This window comes from Hypanus sabinus, chromosome 3, assembly GCF_030144855.1.
Source record: "Hypanus sabinus isolate sHypSab1 chromosome 3, sHypSab1.hap1, whole genome shotgun sequence".
NCBI lineage: Eukaryota > Metazoa > Chordata > Chondrichthyes > Myliobatiformes > Dasyatidae > Hypanus > Hypanus sabinus.
Window position 1 is genome coordinate 52,209,350 of NC_082708.1, and position 20,850 is coordinate 52,230,199.

The following is a 20,850-nucleotide window of genomic DNA, read 5'->3' on the forward strand; positions in this document are numbered from 1 at the left end:
CAGTGCTCCACAGGACAACAGAAGCTGCAACAGTACCAACAATAAAACAAAGCAAGACAAAAGCAAAACCGGCCTCTTTCCCATCCCTCCCAAGACAGGCCTCCAAGCCCAGGGCAGGTCATCTCCAGGTGTGCTGTCCTTGTTCCTGGGTTTTCAGACGCACAGACTTCGGGCTTCCAACAGCTGATTTCACTGATCACAAGACCAGTCTTGAGGCATTGATTCGCACGGACCTCCGACCCCAGTGACCTGGGCTCTTCTGACACCTTAGGACCTTTGTGGCTCCTTTGAACCTCTACTTTTAACATGTTTCATCTTCAGACTTCTACCTCCAGACAAGCCACGTTCTGCACTTTGGCCTTCGACTTTGCTGCGTTTGACCTTCCACCTGCTACTTCTGGCCTTGCACAGACCTCCGACCACTAACTCTGTTCAGTATAAAACTAGACTCCTTGATCTCCTTACCAGCACAATATGGAGACATGCCGGGCAAAGGCATAATAAAATGTGTAAATTGATAAACTGACCCAATAAAAAAGGAATAAAAACAGTGAAAATTTACAACTACCCTATCAGTCCCTTTACCATGTCAGCTAGAATTCCTCTACCTTAATCTTCCTTACAAAAGCTCCTTAAAAAAATTTTTTCAGATGGTCTTTTGGCACATTATCTAATCCAGTCTAATCAAACTAGCTTTCTGTTCTTGTCTATTTTGTTCTCTTTAATATTACAAGACCTCCTGAAGAACCTTCTCCCACATGAAAACTAATAAATGTCAGTCCTTATATCTGACCAAGTATTGTTATTAAGGCTGGATGTCTCACAGATAAAATATTTCACATTCTGATGCTTTGATCAGACGCAATGATTAGTTAAATAAAAAAAAGACAAGAGCATATTTTTTTTATCAATGATTTCTTTTGTAGCTTCTTTAGGGTTAAAGAGTCATTGTGATAATGCAGCACACAAAAACATCATCACATCTCACTCAAAGTGGATTCCTGAACCACAATTCGGGGTGATTGGAGCAGCCAAATATAGACAGAATTTTTATTTAAAACCCTGCTGACTTACAATCCTGAAACTTAATCTGCAGATTTTCCATCCAGATACTTAGTCTGGTTTTACTCTTTTTTAGAATGAACTAAATATGGAAACCTAATCAAGTGATAGAAATAAGTGTATTTCTTGTACTGCTTGGATATATGTTATCTGAAAGCTGAATCTATCCTGTGTTGCATAACAGCAATTTCATTTTTAAGTTGTAAATTGTTTGCAGTTTCTAATATTATGCTCATTGGTTTGTTGACACATTTCTGCCTTAGCTGATATATAATAGTCCAGGTGTTAAAATAAGATTGAATCTGATAACATGTTGTACAGTTGCATTTCATCATCTATGTCAATGAAGGATTGATTTATGGCATGTTAGTTGATGTACTAATTTCATATAAAATTATTAGAAGCATCAGCATTGAAAAATAGGCATTTGTCTTAAAACGTATATGCCCATTCTATCTATTCAATTAAATTGATCTACTCTCATCTTACTTCCTTGCCCTTACTTTTTTATTGCTTCTCCAACATTTAAGCAATATCTATTTAAATTCAATTTAGTCTTGTGCCACTGTGCAATTTTTAAGTTTATAAAAATATCAATATTCTAGAATGCACGCTGCAAATTGTTTAATATCGGTTATGTTGTAAATCCCCGTTATCTAACACAGGAAATTTTAAGCTATATATTCTAAGCTATATATATATATATATGTGTGTGTGTGTGTGTGTGTGTGTGTGTGTGTGTGTGTGTGTGTGTGTGTGTATGTGTAAAATCAGAGTTTAACCATATCTAGACCCCACTGACACATAGTGTCTGTATGTTTGTAACATTTCTGACGGCAGCAGCTGAGGACTATATTTCCTATGTATTTCAGCCTAAAAGGCACTGTGGTAATTATTGTCTTAGTTACAAATGGAGTTTATAGATTTAATTTTAATTGTCAAAAGTGTTAAATTTTAAAGATTTTGTCATTCATTCTTATGCTTGGTGATTTTTTTTGTATTGTTCTTCAATAATTAAACAACCAACTAATTTGTACAAGTTGTGACTACTAACAGAGAGCAATCACCTCACAGCAATTTATCGGAAAGAGGATACAATCAATGTCGTGAATAATGGATATGTACAGAGCCCACGATTTCCTCTCAACTATCCAAGGAGCATTCTATTAACATGGAGGTTGCTGTCTCCTGAAAACACAAAGATACAGTTGGTGTTCGATACTCGCTTTGGACTGGAGGAACCAGAAAATGATATTTGCAGGTAAGCAGAAGAGAGTTTTGTTTTTGAGAAACTCTACTCCTATCAGTTTTAAATGGTCTAAAGAGTTAGATATGGCCCTTGTGGCTGAAGGGATCACGGGGCATGGAGAGAAAGCAGGTACAGGGTTCTGAGTTGGATGATCAGCCATGATCATACTGAATGGCGGTGCAGGCTCGAAGAGCCGAATGGCCTACTCCTGCACCTATTTTCTATGTTTCTGTGTTTCTAAAGCAAGGTCTGTGCCATGTACAATGATTAGGCCATAATGTTAACATTCCTTGAATAAATATCATCTGTTAATGCAGAGATAGGCTTCGGACAAAAATGTACACGGTTGCTATATCTGCAATGTACTTACAGTGTGGAATACCCTCAAATGGTGAAGGATTATAGAATAAACCATAAAACAATAGAACATTACAGTACAGTACAGGAGCAGATGCTTTGGCCCATGATGTCTCTACTGACCACAATGCTTCATCTCACTTGTCTGTACACGATCTATATTCCTCTATCGTTTATCCCTGCTTCTTCATCTGTCTGCCTGAAAGCTTCTTAAATTTTGCTATCACATCCATGGCTACTACTTTTCTTGGCATCACATTCCAGTGTAATAAATTTTGTCTCACAAATCTGCTTTAAATTTCCCCCATTTCACATTATACCTATATCCTCCATTATTTGACACCTGCACCCTGGAGAAAAAAAAAACTCTAAATGTGTTTTTATATTGATTCCCATCATAATTTTATCTACTTCTGTCAGGATAGTCCTCTGATGCTCCAAAGGAAACAAGCCAAGCTTGTTCAGCCAGTATACTCCAATCTGGGCAATGTCCTGGGGAACCTCTTCTGCACCCTCTCCAAAGCTTCCACATCCTTCCTATAGTGTGCACACAAAACTCCAAATGCAGCCTAACCAAACCTTTATACAGCTGCAAAATGATTTCCCAACTTTTATGTGCAATCCCAAGCACACCTGGCAAATTCTTTATGTCCATGTCCACTTGTGCTATGATTTTCAGGGAAATATGAATGAGCCCCAAGATCACCATGTTCATTTCTGTAGATGTTCCTCTTGTGTTTGTTCCCTCAAAATGCATCGACTCACTCTTGTCCAGATTAAACTCCACCTGCCATTTCTCTGAACACATCTCCAGCTGACGTAGATCCTTGTTGTATCCTTTGAGAAGCCTCGACACCATCCATCATTTCATTAATTTTCAATCAAATCATACAAAAACAGAAATTCCAAACTGATATCACATGGGACACTCATTATTGATGCACTTTCTTAGTGATGCTGTGATATGTGCATCAGATGTACAATTGATCAGTAAAGAACAATTGTTCCTTTAGTACTGCACTTTAAGGATTCTTTTATGTGATTATCTGCTTGCTGATGTTACACCAGGATTTGATGATACCTGGTTCGCTTAGTAAGCTGTTTCATGAATAAAGTCACCTTGTTAATAGTTTCCTTATAGCCAATATAGTCCAACCTGGGCAGCATCCTAGAGGTCCTCTTCTGCAATCTCTCCAAAGCTTCCACATCCTTCTTATGGTGTGGAGCCCCAGAAATCCACACAAAACTCCAAATGCAGCTTTGTTACGACAATTTCTCGTATCTCGGTATGTAAATGAGGTAGATTTAGAGGCAGCTGCCAATGGGGAGAAAACAAGAAAGCTTGGAAGCAGAGTTTTTATGTGTATTTCACAATGCACTGACTGTAAAGAGGCAGAATATTCCATTCCCAGAATCATTATTTCCTGTATTGTTGACAAAAAAATATTTCCCAGCAGGAAACCCTCAGCAATTCATTGTGTTCAAATCGATTAGTTTCATATTTATTTAATTTCTTCCATGAATCACATCTAGTTTCATTTTAGAATCCATTACTAGCACAGCTAGCCACCTTTTGTCCAGGAAAAACAATGGATGAACAATGCTTCTAAAATAAATTTGGGGAAATTGTGGTACTAATCCTGATATAGGATCTCATTCCAAATTAATGACTGTCCCTTTGCCTCCATGTATGCTATCTGACCTTTGGAGTTCCTCCAGCAGTTTGCTGTTGTTCTAAACTCCAGCATCTTTAATCTCCAAAAGAAATCTGCAATTCCACGTACAAAATCCTGTAACACAGCGAGAAGGGGGTTATCCCCAGTGCATTGAATGATATTTACTCTTCACTCACTGCGACCGAAGTGTCAAAGTGGTTAAGGCATTGGACTAGCAATCTGAAGGTTGTGAGTTCGAGCCCCATTTGAGGCAGTGTGTTGTGTTCTGGAGCAAGCTCTTAACCACACATTGCTCTAGTCCACCCAGCTGAAAATGGGTGCCAGCAAAATGCTGGGGGTTAACCTTGCAATAGACTTGGCATCCTATCCGGGGGGGGGTGGAGTTTCGTACTCTCAGTCGCTTCACACCACAGAAACCGCATATAAGGCTCAGGACAGACTTTAACTTTAACTTAACACTGCTACCAAAGTTATGTCATTATCACAATTCTACCTGTGCAGCTTATGTGACATACAAGATATTAGTCACAAGACTAAGCTGATGTAACTCCCTCCAGCTGTTCCAATGATCATGAGCTGATGTTTCAGCCAGGACACTTTTGGAAGGCTTAGATTTATTTTAGGGACTTGTACTCAAAGAGTTTGTAATAATCTGTCCATGTAGAGGGAATAACATTAGAGAAAATGTAATATGAATCCCTGATGGGCAGAATAATTTTACAGAGTTTAAGCACTGATGGGACTCTTCTCAATCCCCTTCTCCCATCTACTAGTCTCTTCTATAACCCACGTTTCAAGAAACAGTCCCTGCAATACATCTCTGATTAATTTCATGCTTTGTGAATGGATCACTAAAATACTTCTTGGCTAATTATTTAATATGTAATGAAGCTAATTGCGAAACAGTTAAAGCTGGTGTCTACTCTCCCGTGATTTCCATAGTCATTCCAATTGACTTTTACAAAAGGGAAAACAGTTGACTAAATTGGCTACAAGTGCAATTTTGAGTGGCTGTAAATGTGAAGTGAATTATCCTAATTATCATCATGAAAATTATTGCACCTGCTTTTGTTAAGTAGATCCTTCAAATCCAAATGCAGTCAGATGAGGAGATAATCCTATGTTGCTATTATAACTGATGCTGCCTTTTAACTTTTATTTTGTACTATAATTATGCAATGTGATTCTATTTGCTTTCAGCCCTCCTGTTAGTATTACGGCAATATTTTTGAAAGTCACAATACCATCACTGTAGCACGATTAACTGATTAGGATTCCCCCAAATTTAGAAAATTTTAAAAAAACACTAATCAATGTGAACATACTGATTAGAGACAGATTTACTTTATCTGGTATGTAAATTCAAAATAAGTTGGATGGGGAAGAGGAGGTTAGAGTGGCAAAAAAGTGGGAGAGTGGGATGAGATTTTGGTCCTTAAACTTTCATTGAGCCATAATAACATAATATAAAGGAGCAGAATTGGGCCATTCAGCCCATTGACTCTGCTCCACCATTCCATCATGGCTTATTTATTATCCCTCTTAACTCTATTCTCCTGCCTTCTCTCTTTAACCTTTGATGCCTTCACCAATTAAGAACCTATTAATTTCTGCTTTAAACATACAATAACCTGGCCTCCACAGTCATCTGTGAAATGAATTCCACGGATTCACCGTCTGGCTGAAGAATTCCACAGATTCCCCATCCCCTCATCTCTATTCTAAAGGGACATTCCTCTATTCTGATTGGTTCTAGACTCCCACACCATAAGAAACATGCTCTCCACATCCACTCTATCTAGAGCTTTCAATATTCAATAAGTTTCAGTGAGATCACCTCTCATTCTTCTGAATTCCGTCCAAACACTCCTCATACATAAACCTTTCCTTGCTGAAATAATTCTTGCGAACGTTCTCCAAAGCCAGCACATCTTTTCTTAGATAAGGGGCCCAAAATTGCTCACAATACTCCAAGAACAGTTTAACCCATGCCTTATAAAGTCTCAGCATTACATTCATGCTTCTATATTCTAATCCCGTCAAAGTGAATGCTAACATTGCATTTGTCTTTCTTACCACCGACTCAACCTGCAAGTTAGCCTTTAAGGAATCCTACATGAGGACTCCCAATTCCCTTTGCACCTCTGATTTCTAAATTTTCTCCCCATTTAGAAAATATTCTACACCTCTATTCCTTCTACCAAAGTGCATGATGATGTACTTCACTACACTGTATTCCATCTGCCATTTCTTTGCCCATTCTCCTAATATGTCTAAGTCCCTCTGCTTACTCCCTGCTTCCTCAAAACTACCTGCCCTCCAACCTATCTTTGCAAACTTGGTCAAAAGCTATCTATTCTGTCATCCAAATCGTTGACATATGATGTGAAAAGAAATGGTCCCAACACCAGCCACCTCATCACTGGGAGCCAACCAGGCAAATCCCCTTTTATTTCCACTCTTTGCTCTCTGTTAGTCAGCCAATCTGCTACCCATGCTAGTATCATTCCTGTAATACCGTGGGCTCTTGTTTAGCAGCCTCAGGTGTGGCACCTTGTCAAAGGCCTTCTGAACATCCAAGTAAACTACACACATTGACTTACCTTTTGTCTATCCTGTCCGTTAATTCCTCAGAGAATTCCATTGGATTTTACTCCTAAACCTCATTCTTAATAATGGACCAACATTTTACCAACCACTGAAGTGAGGCTCACTGGCCTGTAATTTCCTTTTTTTTTTGCCTCTCTCCCTTCTTAAAGAGTGAAGTCACTTTTGCAATTTTTCCTGTACTCCAGAATCTAGTAATTCTTGAAACATCACTACTAATGCTCCACAATCTCTTCGTCTGCCTCTTTCAGGACTGTGAGGTGTAGTCTATCTGGCCCAGATGACTTTTTACCTACAGTCCTTTCAGCTTCCCAAGCACCTTCTCCTTAGTCATTACACCTACACTCTGCCCCGATGCTCTCAAATGTGTACTGCTGGTGTCTTCCACAGTGAAGACTGATGCAAAATGCCTATTGAGTTTATCTGACATTGCTTTGCGCCCTCCATTACTATCATTGCAACAATGGAGAGGACACAGACTATTAGATACGAATGGGAACAGGATGAAAATTGTAAGCAACAGAATGCCCAGGGTTGTCTCTGCGGACTGGACACAGATATTTCACAAAGTGGTTGCCCAAAAGGTTAATTCCGCCACTATGCAGAAGACCGTATTGTGAATGCCAAGCGCAGCACACTGGATTGGAAGGAGTGCCGGTGATTTGCTGTTTCACCCAGAGATGCGGTTAGAGGTTCTGGCTAGTGGGAAGAGAAGAAGAAGAAGAAGATGTGTTGAATTGCCTACGGTAGTTAGGAGAAGTGCCGTCAGAAGTGGGGTGGTTGCTGGGAATGGAATGGTCTCTGTGAAATGTTATGGAGGCATGAGGGGAAAGAGTACATCACGGTGGAATTCCTTTGAAGATGGTAAAAATCGCAGTATCAGTGCACTAGAAAAAGCATTGAAGGAGTGGGCCCAGGTCGGACTGAAATAAAGATTTCCATATTCTGATTGATCAATCCCAGCTGACCTGACGTGATGATATGTAAACAGGGAAAGATGAATGAAACCAGGGCAGAGGAAGAACAAAATACTGATGCAGCTGGGAGGTGAAAGACATTGCAGTAACTAGGTCAGTCGTGATCTTCCTGAATGGTGCAACAAGTTCAAGGTCCACTCCAGTGATTCCACTTGCATATTCCCTGCTGCCATCGTCCTCCAAATGATCTCTTCCTTTGATCTGCTAACTATGAGAAGCAGAGCATTAGCTACCCTGGCGAAGATATCCTACAAAAGATAGCATGCATTCCTTTAGGAGTGATGTGAACCCACTTCTGAACAAAGATGCTATGGTAAGCATTATCATCATCTGTTGGATGCTTATGATGCTGTCTCACTACAAGCATGTAGTGTGTAGTAGGACAACTGCCAGAATCACACAGATATTTTGGTTCCCTCGCATGACGTGACAAAGACATTCCACTGTTATTCCATCTGTTCTGGTTCACTTGTGACATATAACTTAACAACTCAATTACTTTCTCACTGGACCCCTGAAATGTAACCAGCTGACCTTGTACATGCTGTGTTTGAGTGCTGCAAACATGCACACACAGGACTGCGTGACCAGTTACAATGATGACTCTCTGGGTCAGTTGCACAACTCTGACGTTTGGCCTTGCTTTTGCCTCTTATGTGATGCCTACAGTCACATGTACCTTCCATGCAAAGCCCTCCAGTTTCTGCTATGGTTGTTCCATGTACAAATTGTGAGGGGTATAGGTGGGGTAAATACATACGAGCTTTTACCCCTGAGGTTGAGCGAGATGGGAATTAGAGGTCAGAGATTTAGGGTGAAAAGTGAAATATTTAAGGGGTAACAATTTCACTATGAGGGAAGTGTAAAACAAGCTGTCGAGGGAAGTGTAAAACAAGCTGTCAATGGAAAAGGTAGATGCAGATTCTACTGCAAGATTTAAGAAAAGTTTGGATAGGTACATGGATGAGAGGGGTGTGGAGGGCTGTGGTCCAGATGTAGGTAGATAGGACCATGCAGGAAAGCATGCTGTCATGGACTAGTTGGGCCAAGAGCCCTGTTTCTGTGTTGAGGTGCCCTATGACTCTGTGAGGCAGAGCATTCTGCAAGTGGCCAGGCCACTAACCACTCCTGCATCACATGACCATTCCCCACTGGCCCTGAATGTCTCTATCATAAACTTAGAAAAAAACTGAAAAACATTTACATAATTAAAAATATTAAAAAACATACATTAAAATATAAAAATAAGTTGATTTTAAAACCCATTCAATTTGGATAAAAATTCATTAAAATAATGTAAGTGTAGAGGACTAACAACTTGCCTTTAAAGGGAAGCTCGGCTATGCCATTGAAATGAATCCTAGGGTTGTGCTCGGCTTTGGGAATAACTGGCCTAAGGTTGAGGATATGCACTGCATCCAGTCCATCAGCTCCATATGGTATTTCACCACTGCAGACTCAGCACCAAGTCTCAGAGTGGGAAGTCAAATATACACCCCAATACATTCCTATGGTGCAAAGGCAGAATTAGCCAGCACTTCATTGCACAACCACTGACTCATCATCGGTTTATCTAGCTCAGTATTTCCACACATACTTTTCATGTTGGATAGATGAAGGTCCCGTGGAAGATAAAAGAAAAATATTAGAACTTTCAATTTGAAGAATAATGCAGGGCTTCATTGTGATATCATGTACTCAATATAGTCCACTGGAGTGAATTATGTGTACAATATAGATAGGTTAGACAGAATTTTTCACTAGATTGACCAAAAACTCCACCTTTAATGTAGCCCCACTCAGTTGTAGATTTCTAATGTAAATGAATGATATCTATGTGTATTGGGACTGAATTGCCTCCTAAAGTGTAAAGTATTGATCTTATCTTCCTTAAGGACAAGGGATATTTATTGGGGAAACACAGCACAGTTTGTTTACATTGATATTATGTAAAATGAATCCCAAATTACTGGAAGTGTCTTGACTACCTAGAAAATAAATCTTTCCTCAAAAAGTATTTTGAGCGACTTCAATGGGCCTTCTGTTCCTGCTTAGAAAGAATCAGCCTGCCTGCTTTGCAGATTACTCATTTAAATTATAAACATAGCTAATAAATATAAGACTTCCTGCCGTTTACCCCTGCCTGTGACTATTGCCTAGAGAATCAGGTAATTTAGCATTCTAAGAAGAGCATGACTGGAAATGACTAGCTTAGGAACATTATGAAAAATAGAAAAATATAATGAATGATTGTAGGGGAAACAAGTGCAATAACACTCCATCACCCCTTTGCCTGTACCTATGATGTTTTTATGATTGCTATGTGTTTCTGGTTATAAAAATATGAATCTTACAAATAACATTACATTCTGCACAATTCAGTTTTTTGATAATTCAGAAAATATATTTAAAAATAAGGGTCATGACAAAGGTGAAGTTATTCAGCATCTATCAGGACTTTAACAATATACACATGCTTTGATAATTTATGCCTCTGAAGATTAATTTTATGTTTCTGGATACAATATATATGTGCTCTAGCCTTGTTATATATTCTGGATGATTATCTGCCATGGTTCAATAAAAAGGACATGATTCTTATTAAAGTTTATATTCTGCAGTTGGAACATGCTTGCAAGCTCTTTTGTCATTTTTCACAAGATGTCAGGCAGCAACTGTGCTGTGACAAATGTGACTTTACAAGCACTTTATTCTTCATTACTGATGACTTTTTGACCTGTGTGGTCAGCTCACCATGACAGTGTCTTCATGCTCAGAGGCAGAGAAAACCTGACCCTACATTAATTGCAATCATCTGTAGATTCCTATCCATCTTCAAACATTGGGAAAGCAATGTACATACTCATCCCAAATTAACTTTGACTTTGAGATCACCTTTTCGTTCTGTTTCAATCTGCCAGTGTTTTATTCTCAGAAGTTGATGAAAGTCCCCATCCCTTCCAGCTCAGTAGCATTCCAAATGAAACTAAAATAAAAGAAATTTCAAATAGATGATTTTTAAATTTCAAAGACAAATTGCTTTCACTGCTTTCTTTGAAGAATATCTAATGTTGCTAGTGAATAAATTTGCATGTGAATATTTTGCACATACCTGAAGCAGCAAGGTGAAATTCTGCACAAGCTCAATGATTGCAAATTGCTCGTCGTCCTCCTGCATTCTATTTTTATCAATGTCAATAGTTGTTTCACCTTAAGTAAATCTTATGTCAGTCTTCCGTTATTGCCTGATACAGCTTCATGGTCAATAAAAACAATAAATGCAATTAATATTGTAAAAGAAGAATCTTGTTTGTCAATGTTTCTCTTGAAGGAAATAATTGCAATTTTTTTCAATAACCATAATTGTAATCACATTCAAACTGGAAAGTCATGTGATTAGACAATTGGAAAATATTTCCATTTGCACGCGTATAGTAGAAGTGAAATTTATTATGGGAAAGGACAAAAAGAATTACTGCTTAAGTGTCCAAGTTATTCCAAGAAGTGTCACCACTTGTTCGCCTAGTAATACGTCTTTCCAATTAAGCATGTAATCAACTTGGTTTTCAAATACACATCATCTGCATTTTCAAGTTATGTTTATTCATGTACAGAGGCAGGTTAATGTTAGTGCATAATATTATGGTTATGAGCAGGATGGCACAGATGATATGCTTGTTTCTTTCCCTTGTTAATTCTGCATACGTGAGCTGCATTTGTGAGCTAGAAAGTGAAATTAATGTGATAGGAATAGCAGGTAAAAGAATTGAGGGTAACGGTAGTGAACAAGAATCGCAGTCAGTCCAACTCCATTTGTTCCCAACAATGACACACATACAGTAACCAGCGAAATCAATGGATAACGTTCAGGCACTATGTTTGTACTCCTTAACTATAAACTATTGTGTCCTGCTTGTAGTAGTGTAATCCCAGTTAAACTGAGGTAACTGTTTATTCATTCATGCCATCTTCTTCAGATACATTACACACCACTGCTCCCAAAAGCTTTCTTATAGCCATTAAAGCTCCCAAAGAGCAATATTTATTTTTAAGGCAGTTGCAGCATTCTCAGAAGTAACTACTAAACTTTGCACTCTCTATCCTTTAGGTATGACTTTGTAGAGGTAGAAGATATATCCGACATAAATCGAGTTATCCGCGGAAGATGGTGTGGAAATAAGGAAGTTCCTTCGAGATTAACATCGAAAAGCAACAAACTAAGGATAACCTTTAAGTCAGATGAATATTTTGTGGCCAAACCTGGATTTCGCATTTATTACGCACCAGTAGAAGTGGTAAGTAATAGCCATTAATAAATTAATAACTGACTCATAGTTTTGATTCATATTTCCATTAATGGGCTTCATTTGCATGATGCAGCTTGTGTGGACAGGATGAAGAGATCATTAATCAGGTTAATACTGCAGTCCAATATGAGAAACATCATGTCTAAAATATGATGTGGCTTCAAGAGAGAAAAATAACAAGAACAATTCAGCTGATGTCAGGAGAGTCATCATGTATTCTCTTTTAACCATTTTAAAAGGCATTTGGCATCGTGATTTTAATTGTAGAGTAGCATTTTGACTTTGGCTGGGAGCTGGAAGTATTTTGTCCAAAATTAATTACAAATCATTTATTTAAAAGAATGAAAAAAAAGCTGTTTGAAGTGATGGAGATTTCCTGTCTTCAAAAAGTAAGAACTTTATCTCAGGGAAGGATTTTCTGAATCAAAGCATTGTGACCTAGATGAAAAGATTCTGTTTGAGAAGAAGTTGGGGCCAACACAAAAAATTGGAATGCTGAAGTTGACTGCTTTCTTGCTTACCTAACAGCTGTAACTGAGGATGGTTTTCAGTTCAAAGAAGTGGTCCAAAGTCTCAACTACCCTTAAAACATAATAGTAGTCATTCTACCCACCCGCCCATCAATTCCCACTGTCACTCCCTATACTAGGGCTAATTGTCAGTAAGCAACAACCACATGGTCACAGGGAGAACTTGCATATCGGTATTACCTGATCATACACAGGTTGCTGCGTGTTTTATCAGTAATTGAGGTGCTGCCCGGAAACTTCATGTCACGTTAAAGACATTTCTATCTCGCATTTTATAGTAATTACATTAGATGAAAGCAGTCCAAAAGGCTCATTCTAAACTTATCAGCTCCAGCATTTTTACTTCAGGCTGAAACAGTTATGAGTATCATTGAGCGGGGTTGGTGTTGCAATTGGCACTCATTATTGGCATTGAGTTTAGGAGATGGGGCATTATGTTGCAGTTGTATAAGTCACAGGTGAGGCTGCACTTCCTAGAAATATCCATAGGGTCCTTTGGAAAATTGCAAAATGTTATTATTTTAACTTGGAAGGCATTTCATTAAAATATGAAAATTACACAATCAATTTTTCACAAAATAATTACCTCAAAGGATTAATATATGTAATATCATCTGCCTTAGCTGAACTAAAACAGTAACGAACAGAGTGAGAATATTTACAATTAGTATTAAATCTTGTCAGCTTGTTTGTTTTTACTCCTCTTCTCCTGACAATCAGAATATGCAATCAAAGTGTTGTAATAGCAAGAAATACCAATGTTTGAATTAAATTCCTTCAAAACCAGTAAAGTGAACTGCTGCTTTTCATCTGTGTAGGTGACAATTCAAATGCGAAAATGGAGGAAAAAGCTGGATTGAAAAATCTGATAAGGCTTCATGTGAACTCTTACATGCCCTTTCAGATTTTGTTGCAGTATGCTGGGGTTGCCCTGGTTAGGCATCTTTTCCTTAAGAAACCCAAAGTCAGAGGCGTGCTTTCATAGTGGATGATGTAAATCTACTCATAACCACTTAGAAAAATAGTTCACTGTCACATGGGAGGACGCAGCATGTTACCTGAAGAAAAAGAAAACATTTTCCATTGAACTCCACATAATAATCAGGCAAAAGGTCTGATGTCAGGTTTGAAAAGACTACCATATAAACTTTCTGAGACTTGTCTCCTAAAATGAAACCTATATGAGTGTCATTCAGGGAATTAGGGATGAAGATAATTTTGCAGCCATTAATTACCACCAGGAAATTGTAAGTGCCATGAATATCATTATCCAGGCCTAATTCTTAAACTGTGCTCTATTCCACAACATTCTATAAAAATAGACTTTTAAAGTTCACCATGAACATTGAAAAAAACAGATTTGAGCTACACACACAAAATGCTGGAGGGACTCAGCAGGCCAGGCAGCATCTACGGAAAAAAGTACAGACAACATTTCGGGCTGAAACCCTTTGGTAGGACTGGATTTCCAGCATCTGGAGATTTTCTCTTGCCTGTGAAAAAATTCAGATTAATGGATAAACTTGTATCTCAAGGTAAGTTCAAGCCACTTCAATGTCGGAACAAATATAATCTATTTCTCCTCATCTGGCCTGTAACTGATACGTATCTTGCTCTGTTTACATTCCAACACACATGACTCACCATTCCCATGGCCGAGAAACTGGGCAGATGAGCTGTTCTCAAGTTCACTCCTTTTCCATGTGGATTCAGTCACATGGTTGACTATAATCATCTGTTCTCTCATTCACCTTATGGGAAATCCTGACATCAGCTGCAGATGTTCCAATTTATACTCAAGTTTGACAAATGAGAAATTATTTGAAGAAAATACATTGTGGCAGTGCAGGAAAAATTAGCAGATCTCAAGGTCATTTGCAGAATTTACTAGAAATACACTGTAATGTTATTGATTTGCATGCAATCTACTTTAAATTACTTTGAAAATCTTTGAACAATTCATATTTACATGCTGTTTGATAATATCAATATTTGGTATCAATTGTGTTATCAGCTTCCTTTGTCATTATATGTTCGATGTTAACGTTATCTGTTGGCCATTATTTTAAATCCAGTTTACACATATTGTAGGTGTCAGATGGATTGAAGACTGGAACCAATTTAGGGGAATGGTAGCAAGGATATTGGAGTATGAACTAACATTGGGGAGTGGAGGGGGGTAAGGCAATTAAAGGACTAAAGGAACAGAGATAGTACATTCAACCCTGAGCCTTCTCCCCTTCAATGAACTCATTCACCTGCCTGTTCTTTATCCAGCATAACATCACAGGTTAACATCTTGATCATCTGAACTGCCTAGGATCCCACAGCCTAATGGTGGAGCAAATTTAATCTTTTCATTTCCATTCATATAGCAATATGGATTCCTGATTTCACCCTTAAATACTTAGCTTTAGAAAGCTCCAGTAAATCCTAGGTTGCAGGGAGGTATCAATGGATTGGTTAGGTGAATACAAACTGTCATTCTACAGAAACAGAACGTTTTGTATTTTAAGGAGAATCAAAAAGATGGAGAAACAGAGTAAACAGTGGTATACTAAAAAGTGTAGAGGAGGAGAAAGTCATTGAAATGAATGTCCACAAGTCGCTGAGGTAGAAAAGGTGGTTAGGCACGCACAGCATGTAAAAACAGGAGGCCAAAGGAGAACAGTAACAGGCCACAGTCAGAGCATAGTGCGTAGAGCTCTGGTCACGACGGCATTGCAGAGGGGATTTACAAGAATGTTGGCATGGCTGTATAATCATAATTAACAGGGGACACTGGCCAGGAGGGGGCTTCATTCTTACAGACAGCAGAGGTTGAAGGAACGTTTATTAGTGGTGGAAGGGATACTGTTACGTTTAAGGATGGACCCATTTTCCTTTGTAGAAAAATTAACTATGTAGGAGACCTCAGTGATGAGGAGCATGGCTTTATATTCTGTGTGGATAGCCTCTAACCTGATGCCATGAATATCGAATTCTCCTTCCGATAAACAACTTCCTGCTCCCACCTTCCTCTATTCCCCATTCTGACCTTTTACCTTTTCTCACCTGCCTATTACTACCCCTGGGTAACCTCCTCCTTCCCTTTCTCCTATGGTCCATTCTCCTCTCCTATTCTTCTCCAGACCTTCCCCTTTCCCACCTACCTGGTTTCGCTTGTCACCTTCTAGCTAGCCTGCTTCCCCTCCCCACCACCTTTTTATTTTGGCATCTTCCCTCTTCCTTCTCAGTCCTGAAGAAGGTCTCAGCCTGAAACGTCAGCTGTTTATTCATTAACATAGATGCTGCCTGGCCGGCTGAGTTCCTCCAGCATTTTGTGTGTTGCTTTGGATTTCCAACACCTGTGGATATTTTCATGTTAATAATGACTGTAAATTCAGTTTCTCTCTCCTTAGATGCCAGGCCTGGTGAGTAATTTCAGCATTTCTGCATTTATTTCAGATTTCCAGGATCTGCAGGTTTTCACTTTTCAGTTAAATCTCCATATCATGTTCAAAACTTTGTTCGCAACTGGGTTATACTCATCTTCTCTTGAAACTTAAATAACTTCATTTCAAAACAAACGGCAGGCAAACACCATTAAATCCCATTTATAAAGCTGAAACTTGCTTACAGTCTTCATTAGGCATGAATATCCAAAAGCATACAGCTAGTGACACTGACGACAGGAGTCATTTCGAAATCCATTAGATTCCACTAAAACACTAATTTCATAAAATTGCAGGCCACTGTAATGAAAAGTTGTTTAACATGAAACCCCTTCTTTGGCCATCCCTCTGGTTGGCAATGAGTTAGTTTCACTCTGATTTTCTGGGTTCTGAGTTGGGCAATGAGGTCAACATGGGAACCACATACTTTTCCACAGATGGGGTAGATGCTGCCAGATTTGACAAACAGCGGGTGAGTAGTTTGTGAGGTGACCTGTCCCATCCACTGCTTATTCGGGCTTTCTGCATACTAAAGGTATATGGCTTCAAGGTCCTCTATACTAGTGGTCGCCAACCCATCGATTGTGATCGACTGGTCGATCTTTGACACTTTCCCAGTAGATCCTGAAAAAAAAGAAAACTAAATACACAAACACTGTTGAGAGATTGTTTCCGGGTTGCAGGGTTTTAGTTACGTTCTTCCTGCCCAGTGCGCATGCGCGTAGCTCCCCCCGCCACGTACTTGACTACACAGTGTACTTCAGTGGTCCCCAACCACCGGGCCGTGAGGAAACGATGTGAGTCAGCTGCACCTTTCCTCATTCCCTGTCATGCCCACTGTTAAACTTGAACCCACGCAAGTTGCCTAAACGCAGTGATACTCTCGTGCCAGGGATCACTGGTTGGTCTCGAGGAACCGGCGTTGGCACCGGCCCGGAGCACGGACAGATGGGCGCCGCCTCTGAACCTGTTCACCACACCGAATGTTTGTGGGGAACCCGGTGCTAAAATATTCGCAGACAACCTAACTCGGGCTCAGGGTTTGGTAAGAAGCAGAGCAGCTACCTCGCTGCAATCTACTGAAGCAAACATCTGTTGGCCGATAGATCCTACAAGTGGGGCGCGCGTCCTGTCACACTCATCGCTCGGTCGGTCGATCTCTCCGGACTACGACCGTCACGGCCCCGGCACGGGTACCTCCAGCCCTGACCTTGTCCTCTCACCCCACCCATGACCAGCTGCACCTGGCCAAGGCGTCTGGCAGCGGGCAGACGGGAGGCTGGATTTCAGGCCCGGAGGCTGTCTAATGAGGCAATGAAGCCCTCAAAACTGCTTCGACACATTGAGTCCAAGCACCCAGCACTGAAAGACAAACCCGTTGACATTTTTCAGCGGAAAAAATGTGAGCAAGCGGGACAGAAGCTAAGTGCCGAGAACCGTGAAAACTAAATTGTGGAATAGACGGGACGTAAGGAACCTGCTTCAAGTATCACTGTATTCCCATCGTGTTTAACACCCACTCCCCCATCGGCCAGTCCACAAGAATATTGTCAATATTTAATCGGTCCGTGGTGCAAAAAAGGGTGGGGACCCCTGGTGTTCATACATTATTTCTACTTCCAGGTTGTGGGGTTTTATTTCCAGTCTTTTCTATCCGGTGCGCATGCGTGTAACTAATCAATTTAGTAGGTCGATCTTACCTTTCACTGAGGCCGAGGTAGGGGATCTTGGGCTTAAAAAGGTTGGTGACCACTACTCTAGACCATACTGAAAGCTCCTTTAATTCTGTGGGTGAACATGGGCCAGAGTTTCTCAAGTCAATAGGGATGCTGCACTTCAGGAGAGCTTCAAACTCATCCCTGAATCTTTGCGTCCACTTTGAAAATCTCCTCCCCCGTTAGAGTCAGAATAGAACATCTGCACCGGACATGCAAACTAAATGGACAGGCCAATGTAACCAAACCAAGAATATCGATTGCCAATGACACATGAAAATCATTCACCAGCCAGAAAACTTCACATAAGATGCATTAAAATATATTGAAGGAGTATCTTTTTCCTTATAAGTCGATTGTAATGCAAGCATTGTTTTTTTTTATTGTAGCAAAGCTAATACTCCCACAAAATCACTGGACGACAGGGGCATCTCAAACTGAGCTTAAGCTTGGTTATAATATATATTATAGAATATATTTGTGCTCTGTGAGTTCTTAATCTCCAGCAAGGTCCATCACTGAATGTATATATTAGCACAAGCGGCTAAGGCACAGGAAGCTGAACTAATACTTTCAAGGGATCTTTGCCTTCTAATTTGAAACCTCCATTACGCCCCAGACCAGGAAGATCCAGCATCAGGCCGGTGTAATGCAGGTACCTCAGATCTTCTGACCTCTGACCTTTCACCCACAGGGAAGTGAATTCCCTCTCCAAACCACTGGCTGCTGAATCTCCCAGTCTGTGCAGCTTTCCCTCAGCCATCCTAGTCCCACCATGATTTTTCCATACAATCTGGTCTGCTAAGGATTGAGGCCTCTTGACTGAAGGAGGTCCCAGAAAGAAGTGGTCTCGGGCTCACTCTGTAAATTGTTTCAGTAGAGACGGTCTGGGGCAGAGCATCTGGGATCTGAGAGGCATCTGAGGGAGAAGTCTGGTTGGAGCTGGTGGGTTAAGTCATCAGTGCTGAGTTTTGGTCACATGGTTTGTGCAATTAGATATTTCTGCCTCTTGAGAATGAATAATGCAGGCTGCAATGTGTAAAAATTGCTCCTCACAAATGATCAACCCCTTCTGCTCTCTGCTTTTTGGAGGGTTTAGGTGTGCATGAGGTTACTGTCTTTTCCTAAAATGCTGAAACCCGGCAGCACCTTAGCGATAGTTGCCTAGAATCTGAAAATACATTTTCCAATCTATTCTCAACTCTGTCCCTGGTTTTTTTACACACAGCCATGCATTTCACCTGTTGTGGAAGATTATGTCCTCCATTTCTCTCAGTATACTTAAGGTTCCAGCAGAAAATTTTGTCAGCTTTAGACATGCTCCGTGCTAGTGTCACCTTCTGAACTTTTGGTTTATTTGCTTCCCCTCCCATGATGGATCTCTGCTGTTTCAGCATACTAAATGTCTTCATCAATAATTTTTAATTTCTAAAATTTATGTTTCTTTCATCACCACTAGAGGTGGGTACATAATTTGAAATGAAGTCTGTGCATTGCTCACCATCTACAATGTGGTGTAATTCCCTATTGCGGACTTCTATTGCATTTGGTCCCCTCTATCGGGACACCGCTTGACTGCCTCTACTTTGTTTGCTGTACTCTGTTTAGTCTTGTATTCAGAGGCAGTTGCTTTCCAAAGGATCTGAATGCCCTTGAACTGACACTCTTACACTGACTAATTCCCACTGCAGCATTAGCAGCCATTCCTCCCAGCCCTGTTTATTAACACACTCACTCTCATGTCCCAGACCTTCGCTCCTGCCATCAGTTTGTATGCCACGCGCGCAATAGCATGCAACCAAATTTCATTGCACTGAATGGTAGTCACAAACAAACCAAGGAATTCAACTCGTTCAGTCTTATGTTTAGCTATTATTTAAAGGGCCACTTGGCTCAAAATGAGAAACGTTGCAAGACAGCTCTAAAACAAGCTCCATGGACCATTTACACACTACATAAGAGATAGGAGCAGGAGTAGGCCAATCGGCCCCTCCAGCCTGCTCCGCCATTCAACAAGATCATGGCTGATCCAATCTTAACTCTAGTTTTCACCGAATCCCACAAGGCAACAGTGCCAACCAACAGGGCACCATGCCGCCCATTTTATTTTATTATTCATCCCGCCCAAACCCATGTGATCACCGGGGGGAAAAAAAACGATTTGCCAATTGAGGAGAAAAAAATCTGGAAAATTCCTCTCCGACCCATCCAGGCTATCGAAAACTGGTCCAGGAGATCACATGGCTGATCTAAACCTAGCCTCATGTCCACTTACCTGCTCGCTCACCTCACCTAATGCCATTTTTACCCAGGAAAATGTCTATCTCCGTTTTGAATTTATTGAGTGTAGTAGCTTTTACAGCTCTCTGGGGCAGTAAATTCCACAGCCCCACTACCCTCTGAGTGAAGAATTTTCTCCTCATCTCAGTCCTGGAACGGCATCCCCTTATTTTAAGATTATGCCCCCTTGCCCTAGTTTCACCCATCATTGGGAACATTCTCCCCGCATCCACCCGATCAAGCCCCTTCACTATCTTATATGTTTCAATAAGATCGCCTCTCATTCTCCGGAACTCCAATGAGTAGAGTCCCAATCTACTCAACCTCTCATCATACATCAACCCACCTATCCCCGGAATTAACCTAGTGAACCTTCTCTGCACTGCCTCGAAAGCCAGTATGTCCTTTCTTAAATATGGACACCAGAACTGCCCGCAGTACTCCAGGTGTGGCCTCACCAATACCCGGTACAACTGCAGTAAGACCTCCCTGTTCTTATACTCCATCCCCCTAGCAATAAAAGCCAGCATTCCATTGGCCTTCTTGACCAGCTGCTGCACTTGCATACAAACTTTTTGTGCTTCCTGCACCAGGAGTCCCAGATCCCTTTGCACAGAAGCACTTTCCAGTTTCTCCCCATTTAGATAATAACTTGC

At 40.3% G+C, this 20,850-nt stretch overlaps 1 protein-coding gene across 3 annotated transcripts in view; it reads left to right on the top strand.

Annotated features, from left to right (window-relative positions):
• Positions 1 to 20,850, top strand: part of pdgfd (platelet derived growth factor d) — a 125,968-nt gene that overhangs the window by 71,268 nt on the left and 33,850 nt on the right. For 2 of the 3 annotated variants that reach the window (XM_059964316.1, XM_059964314.1), the window contains exons 2-3: positions 2,119 to 2,323; positions 12,037 to 12,223. In XM_059964316.1, coding sequence (XP_059820299.1) covers positions 2,119 to 2,323; positions 12,037 to 12,223 — 392 coding nt within the window. The remainder of the gene's footprint in view (positions 1 to 2,118; positions 2,324 to 12,036; positions 12,224 to 20,850) is intronic. The other variant, XM_059964315.1, reaches the window with a different exon arrangement.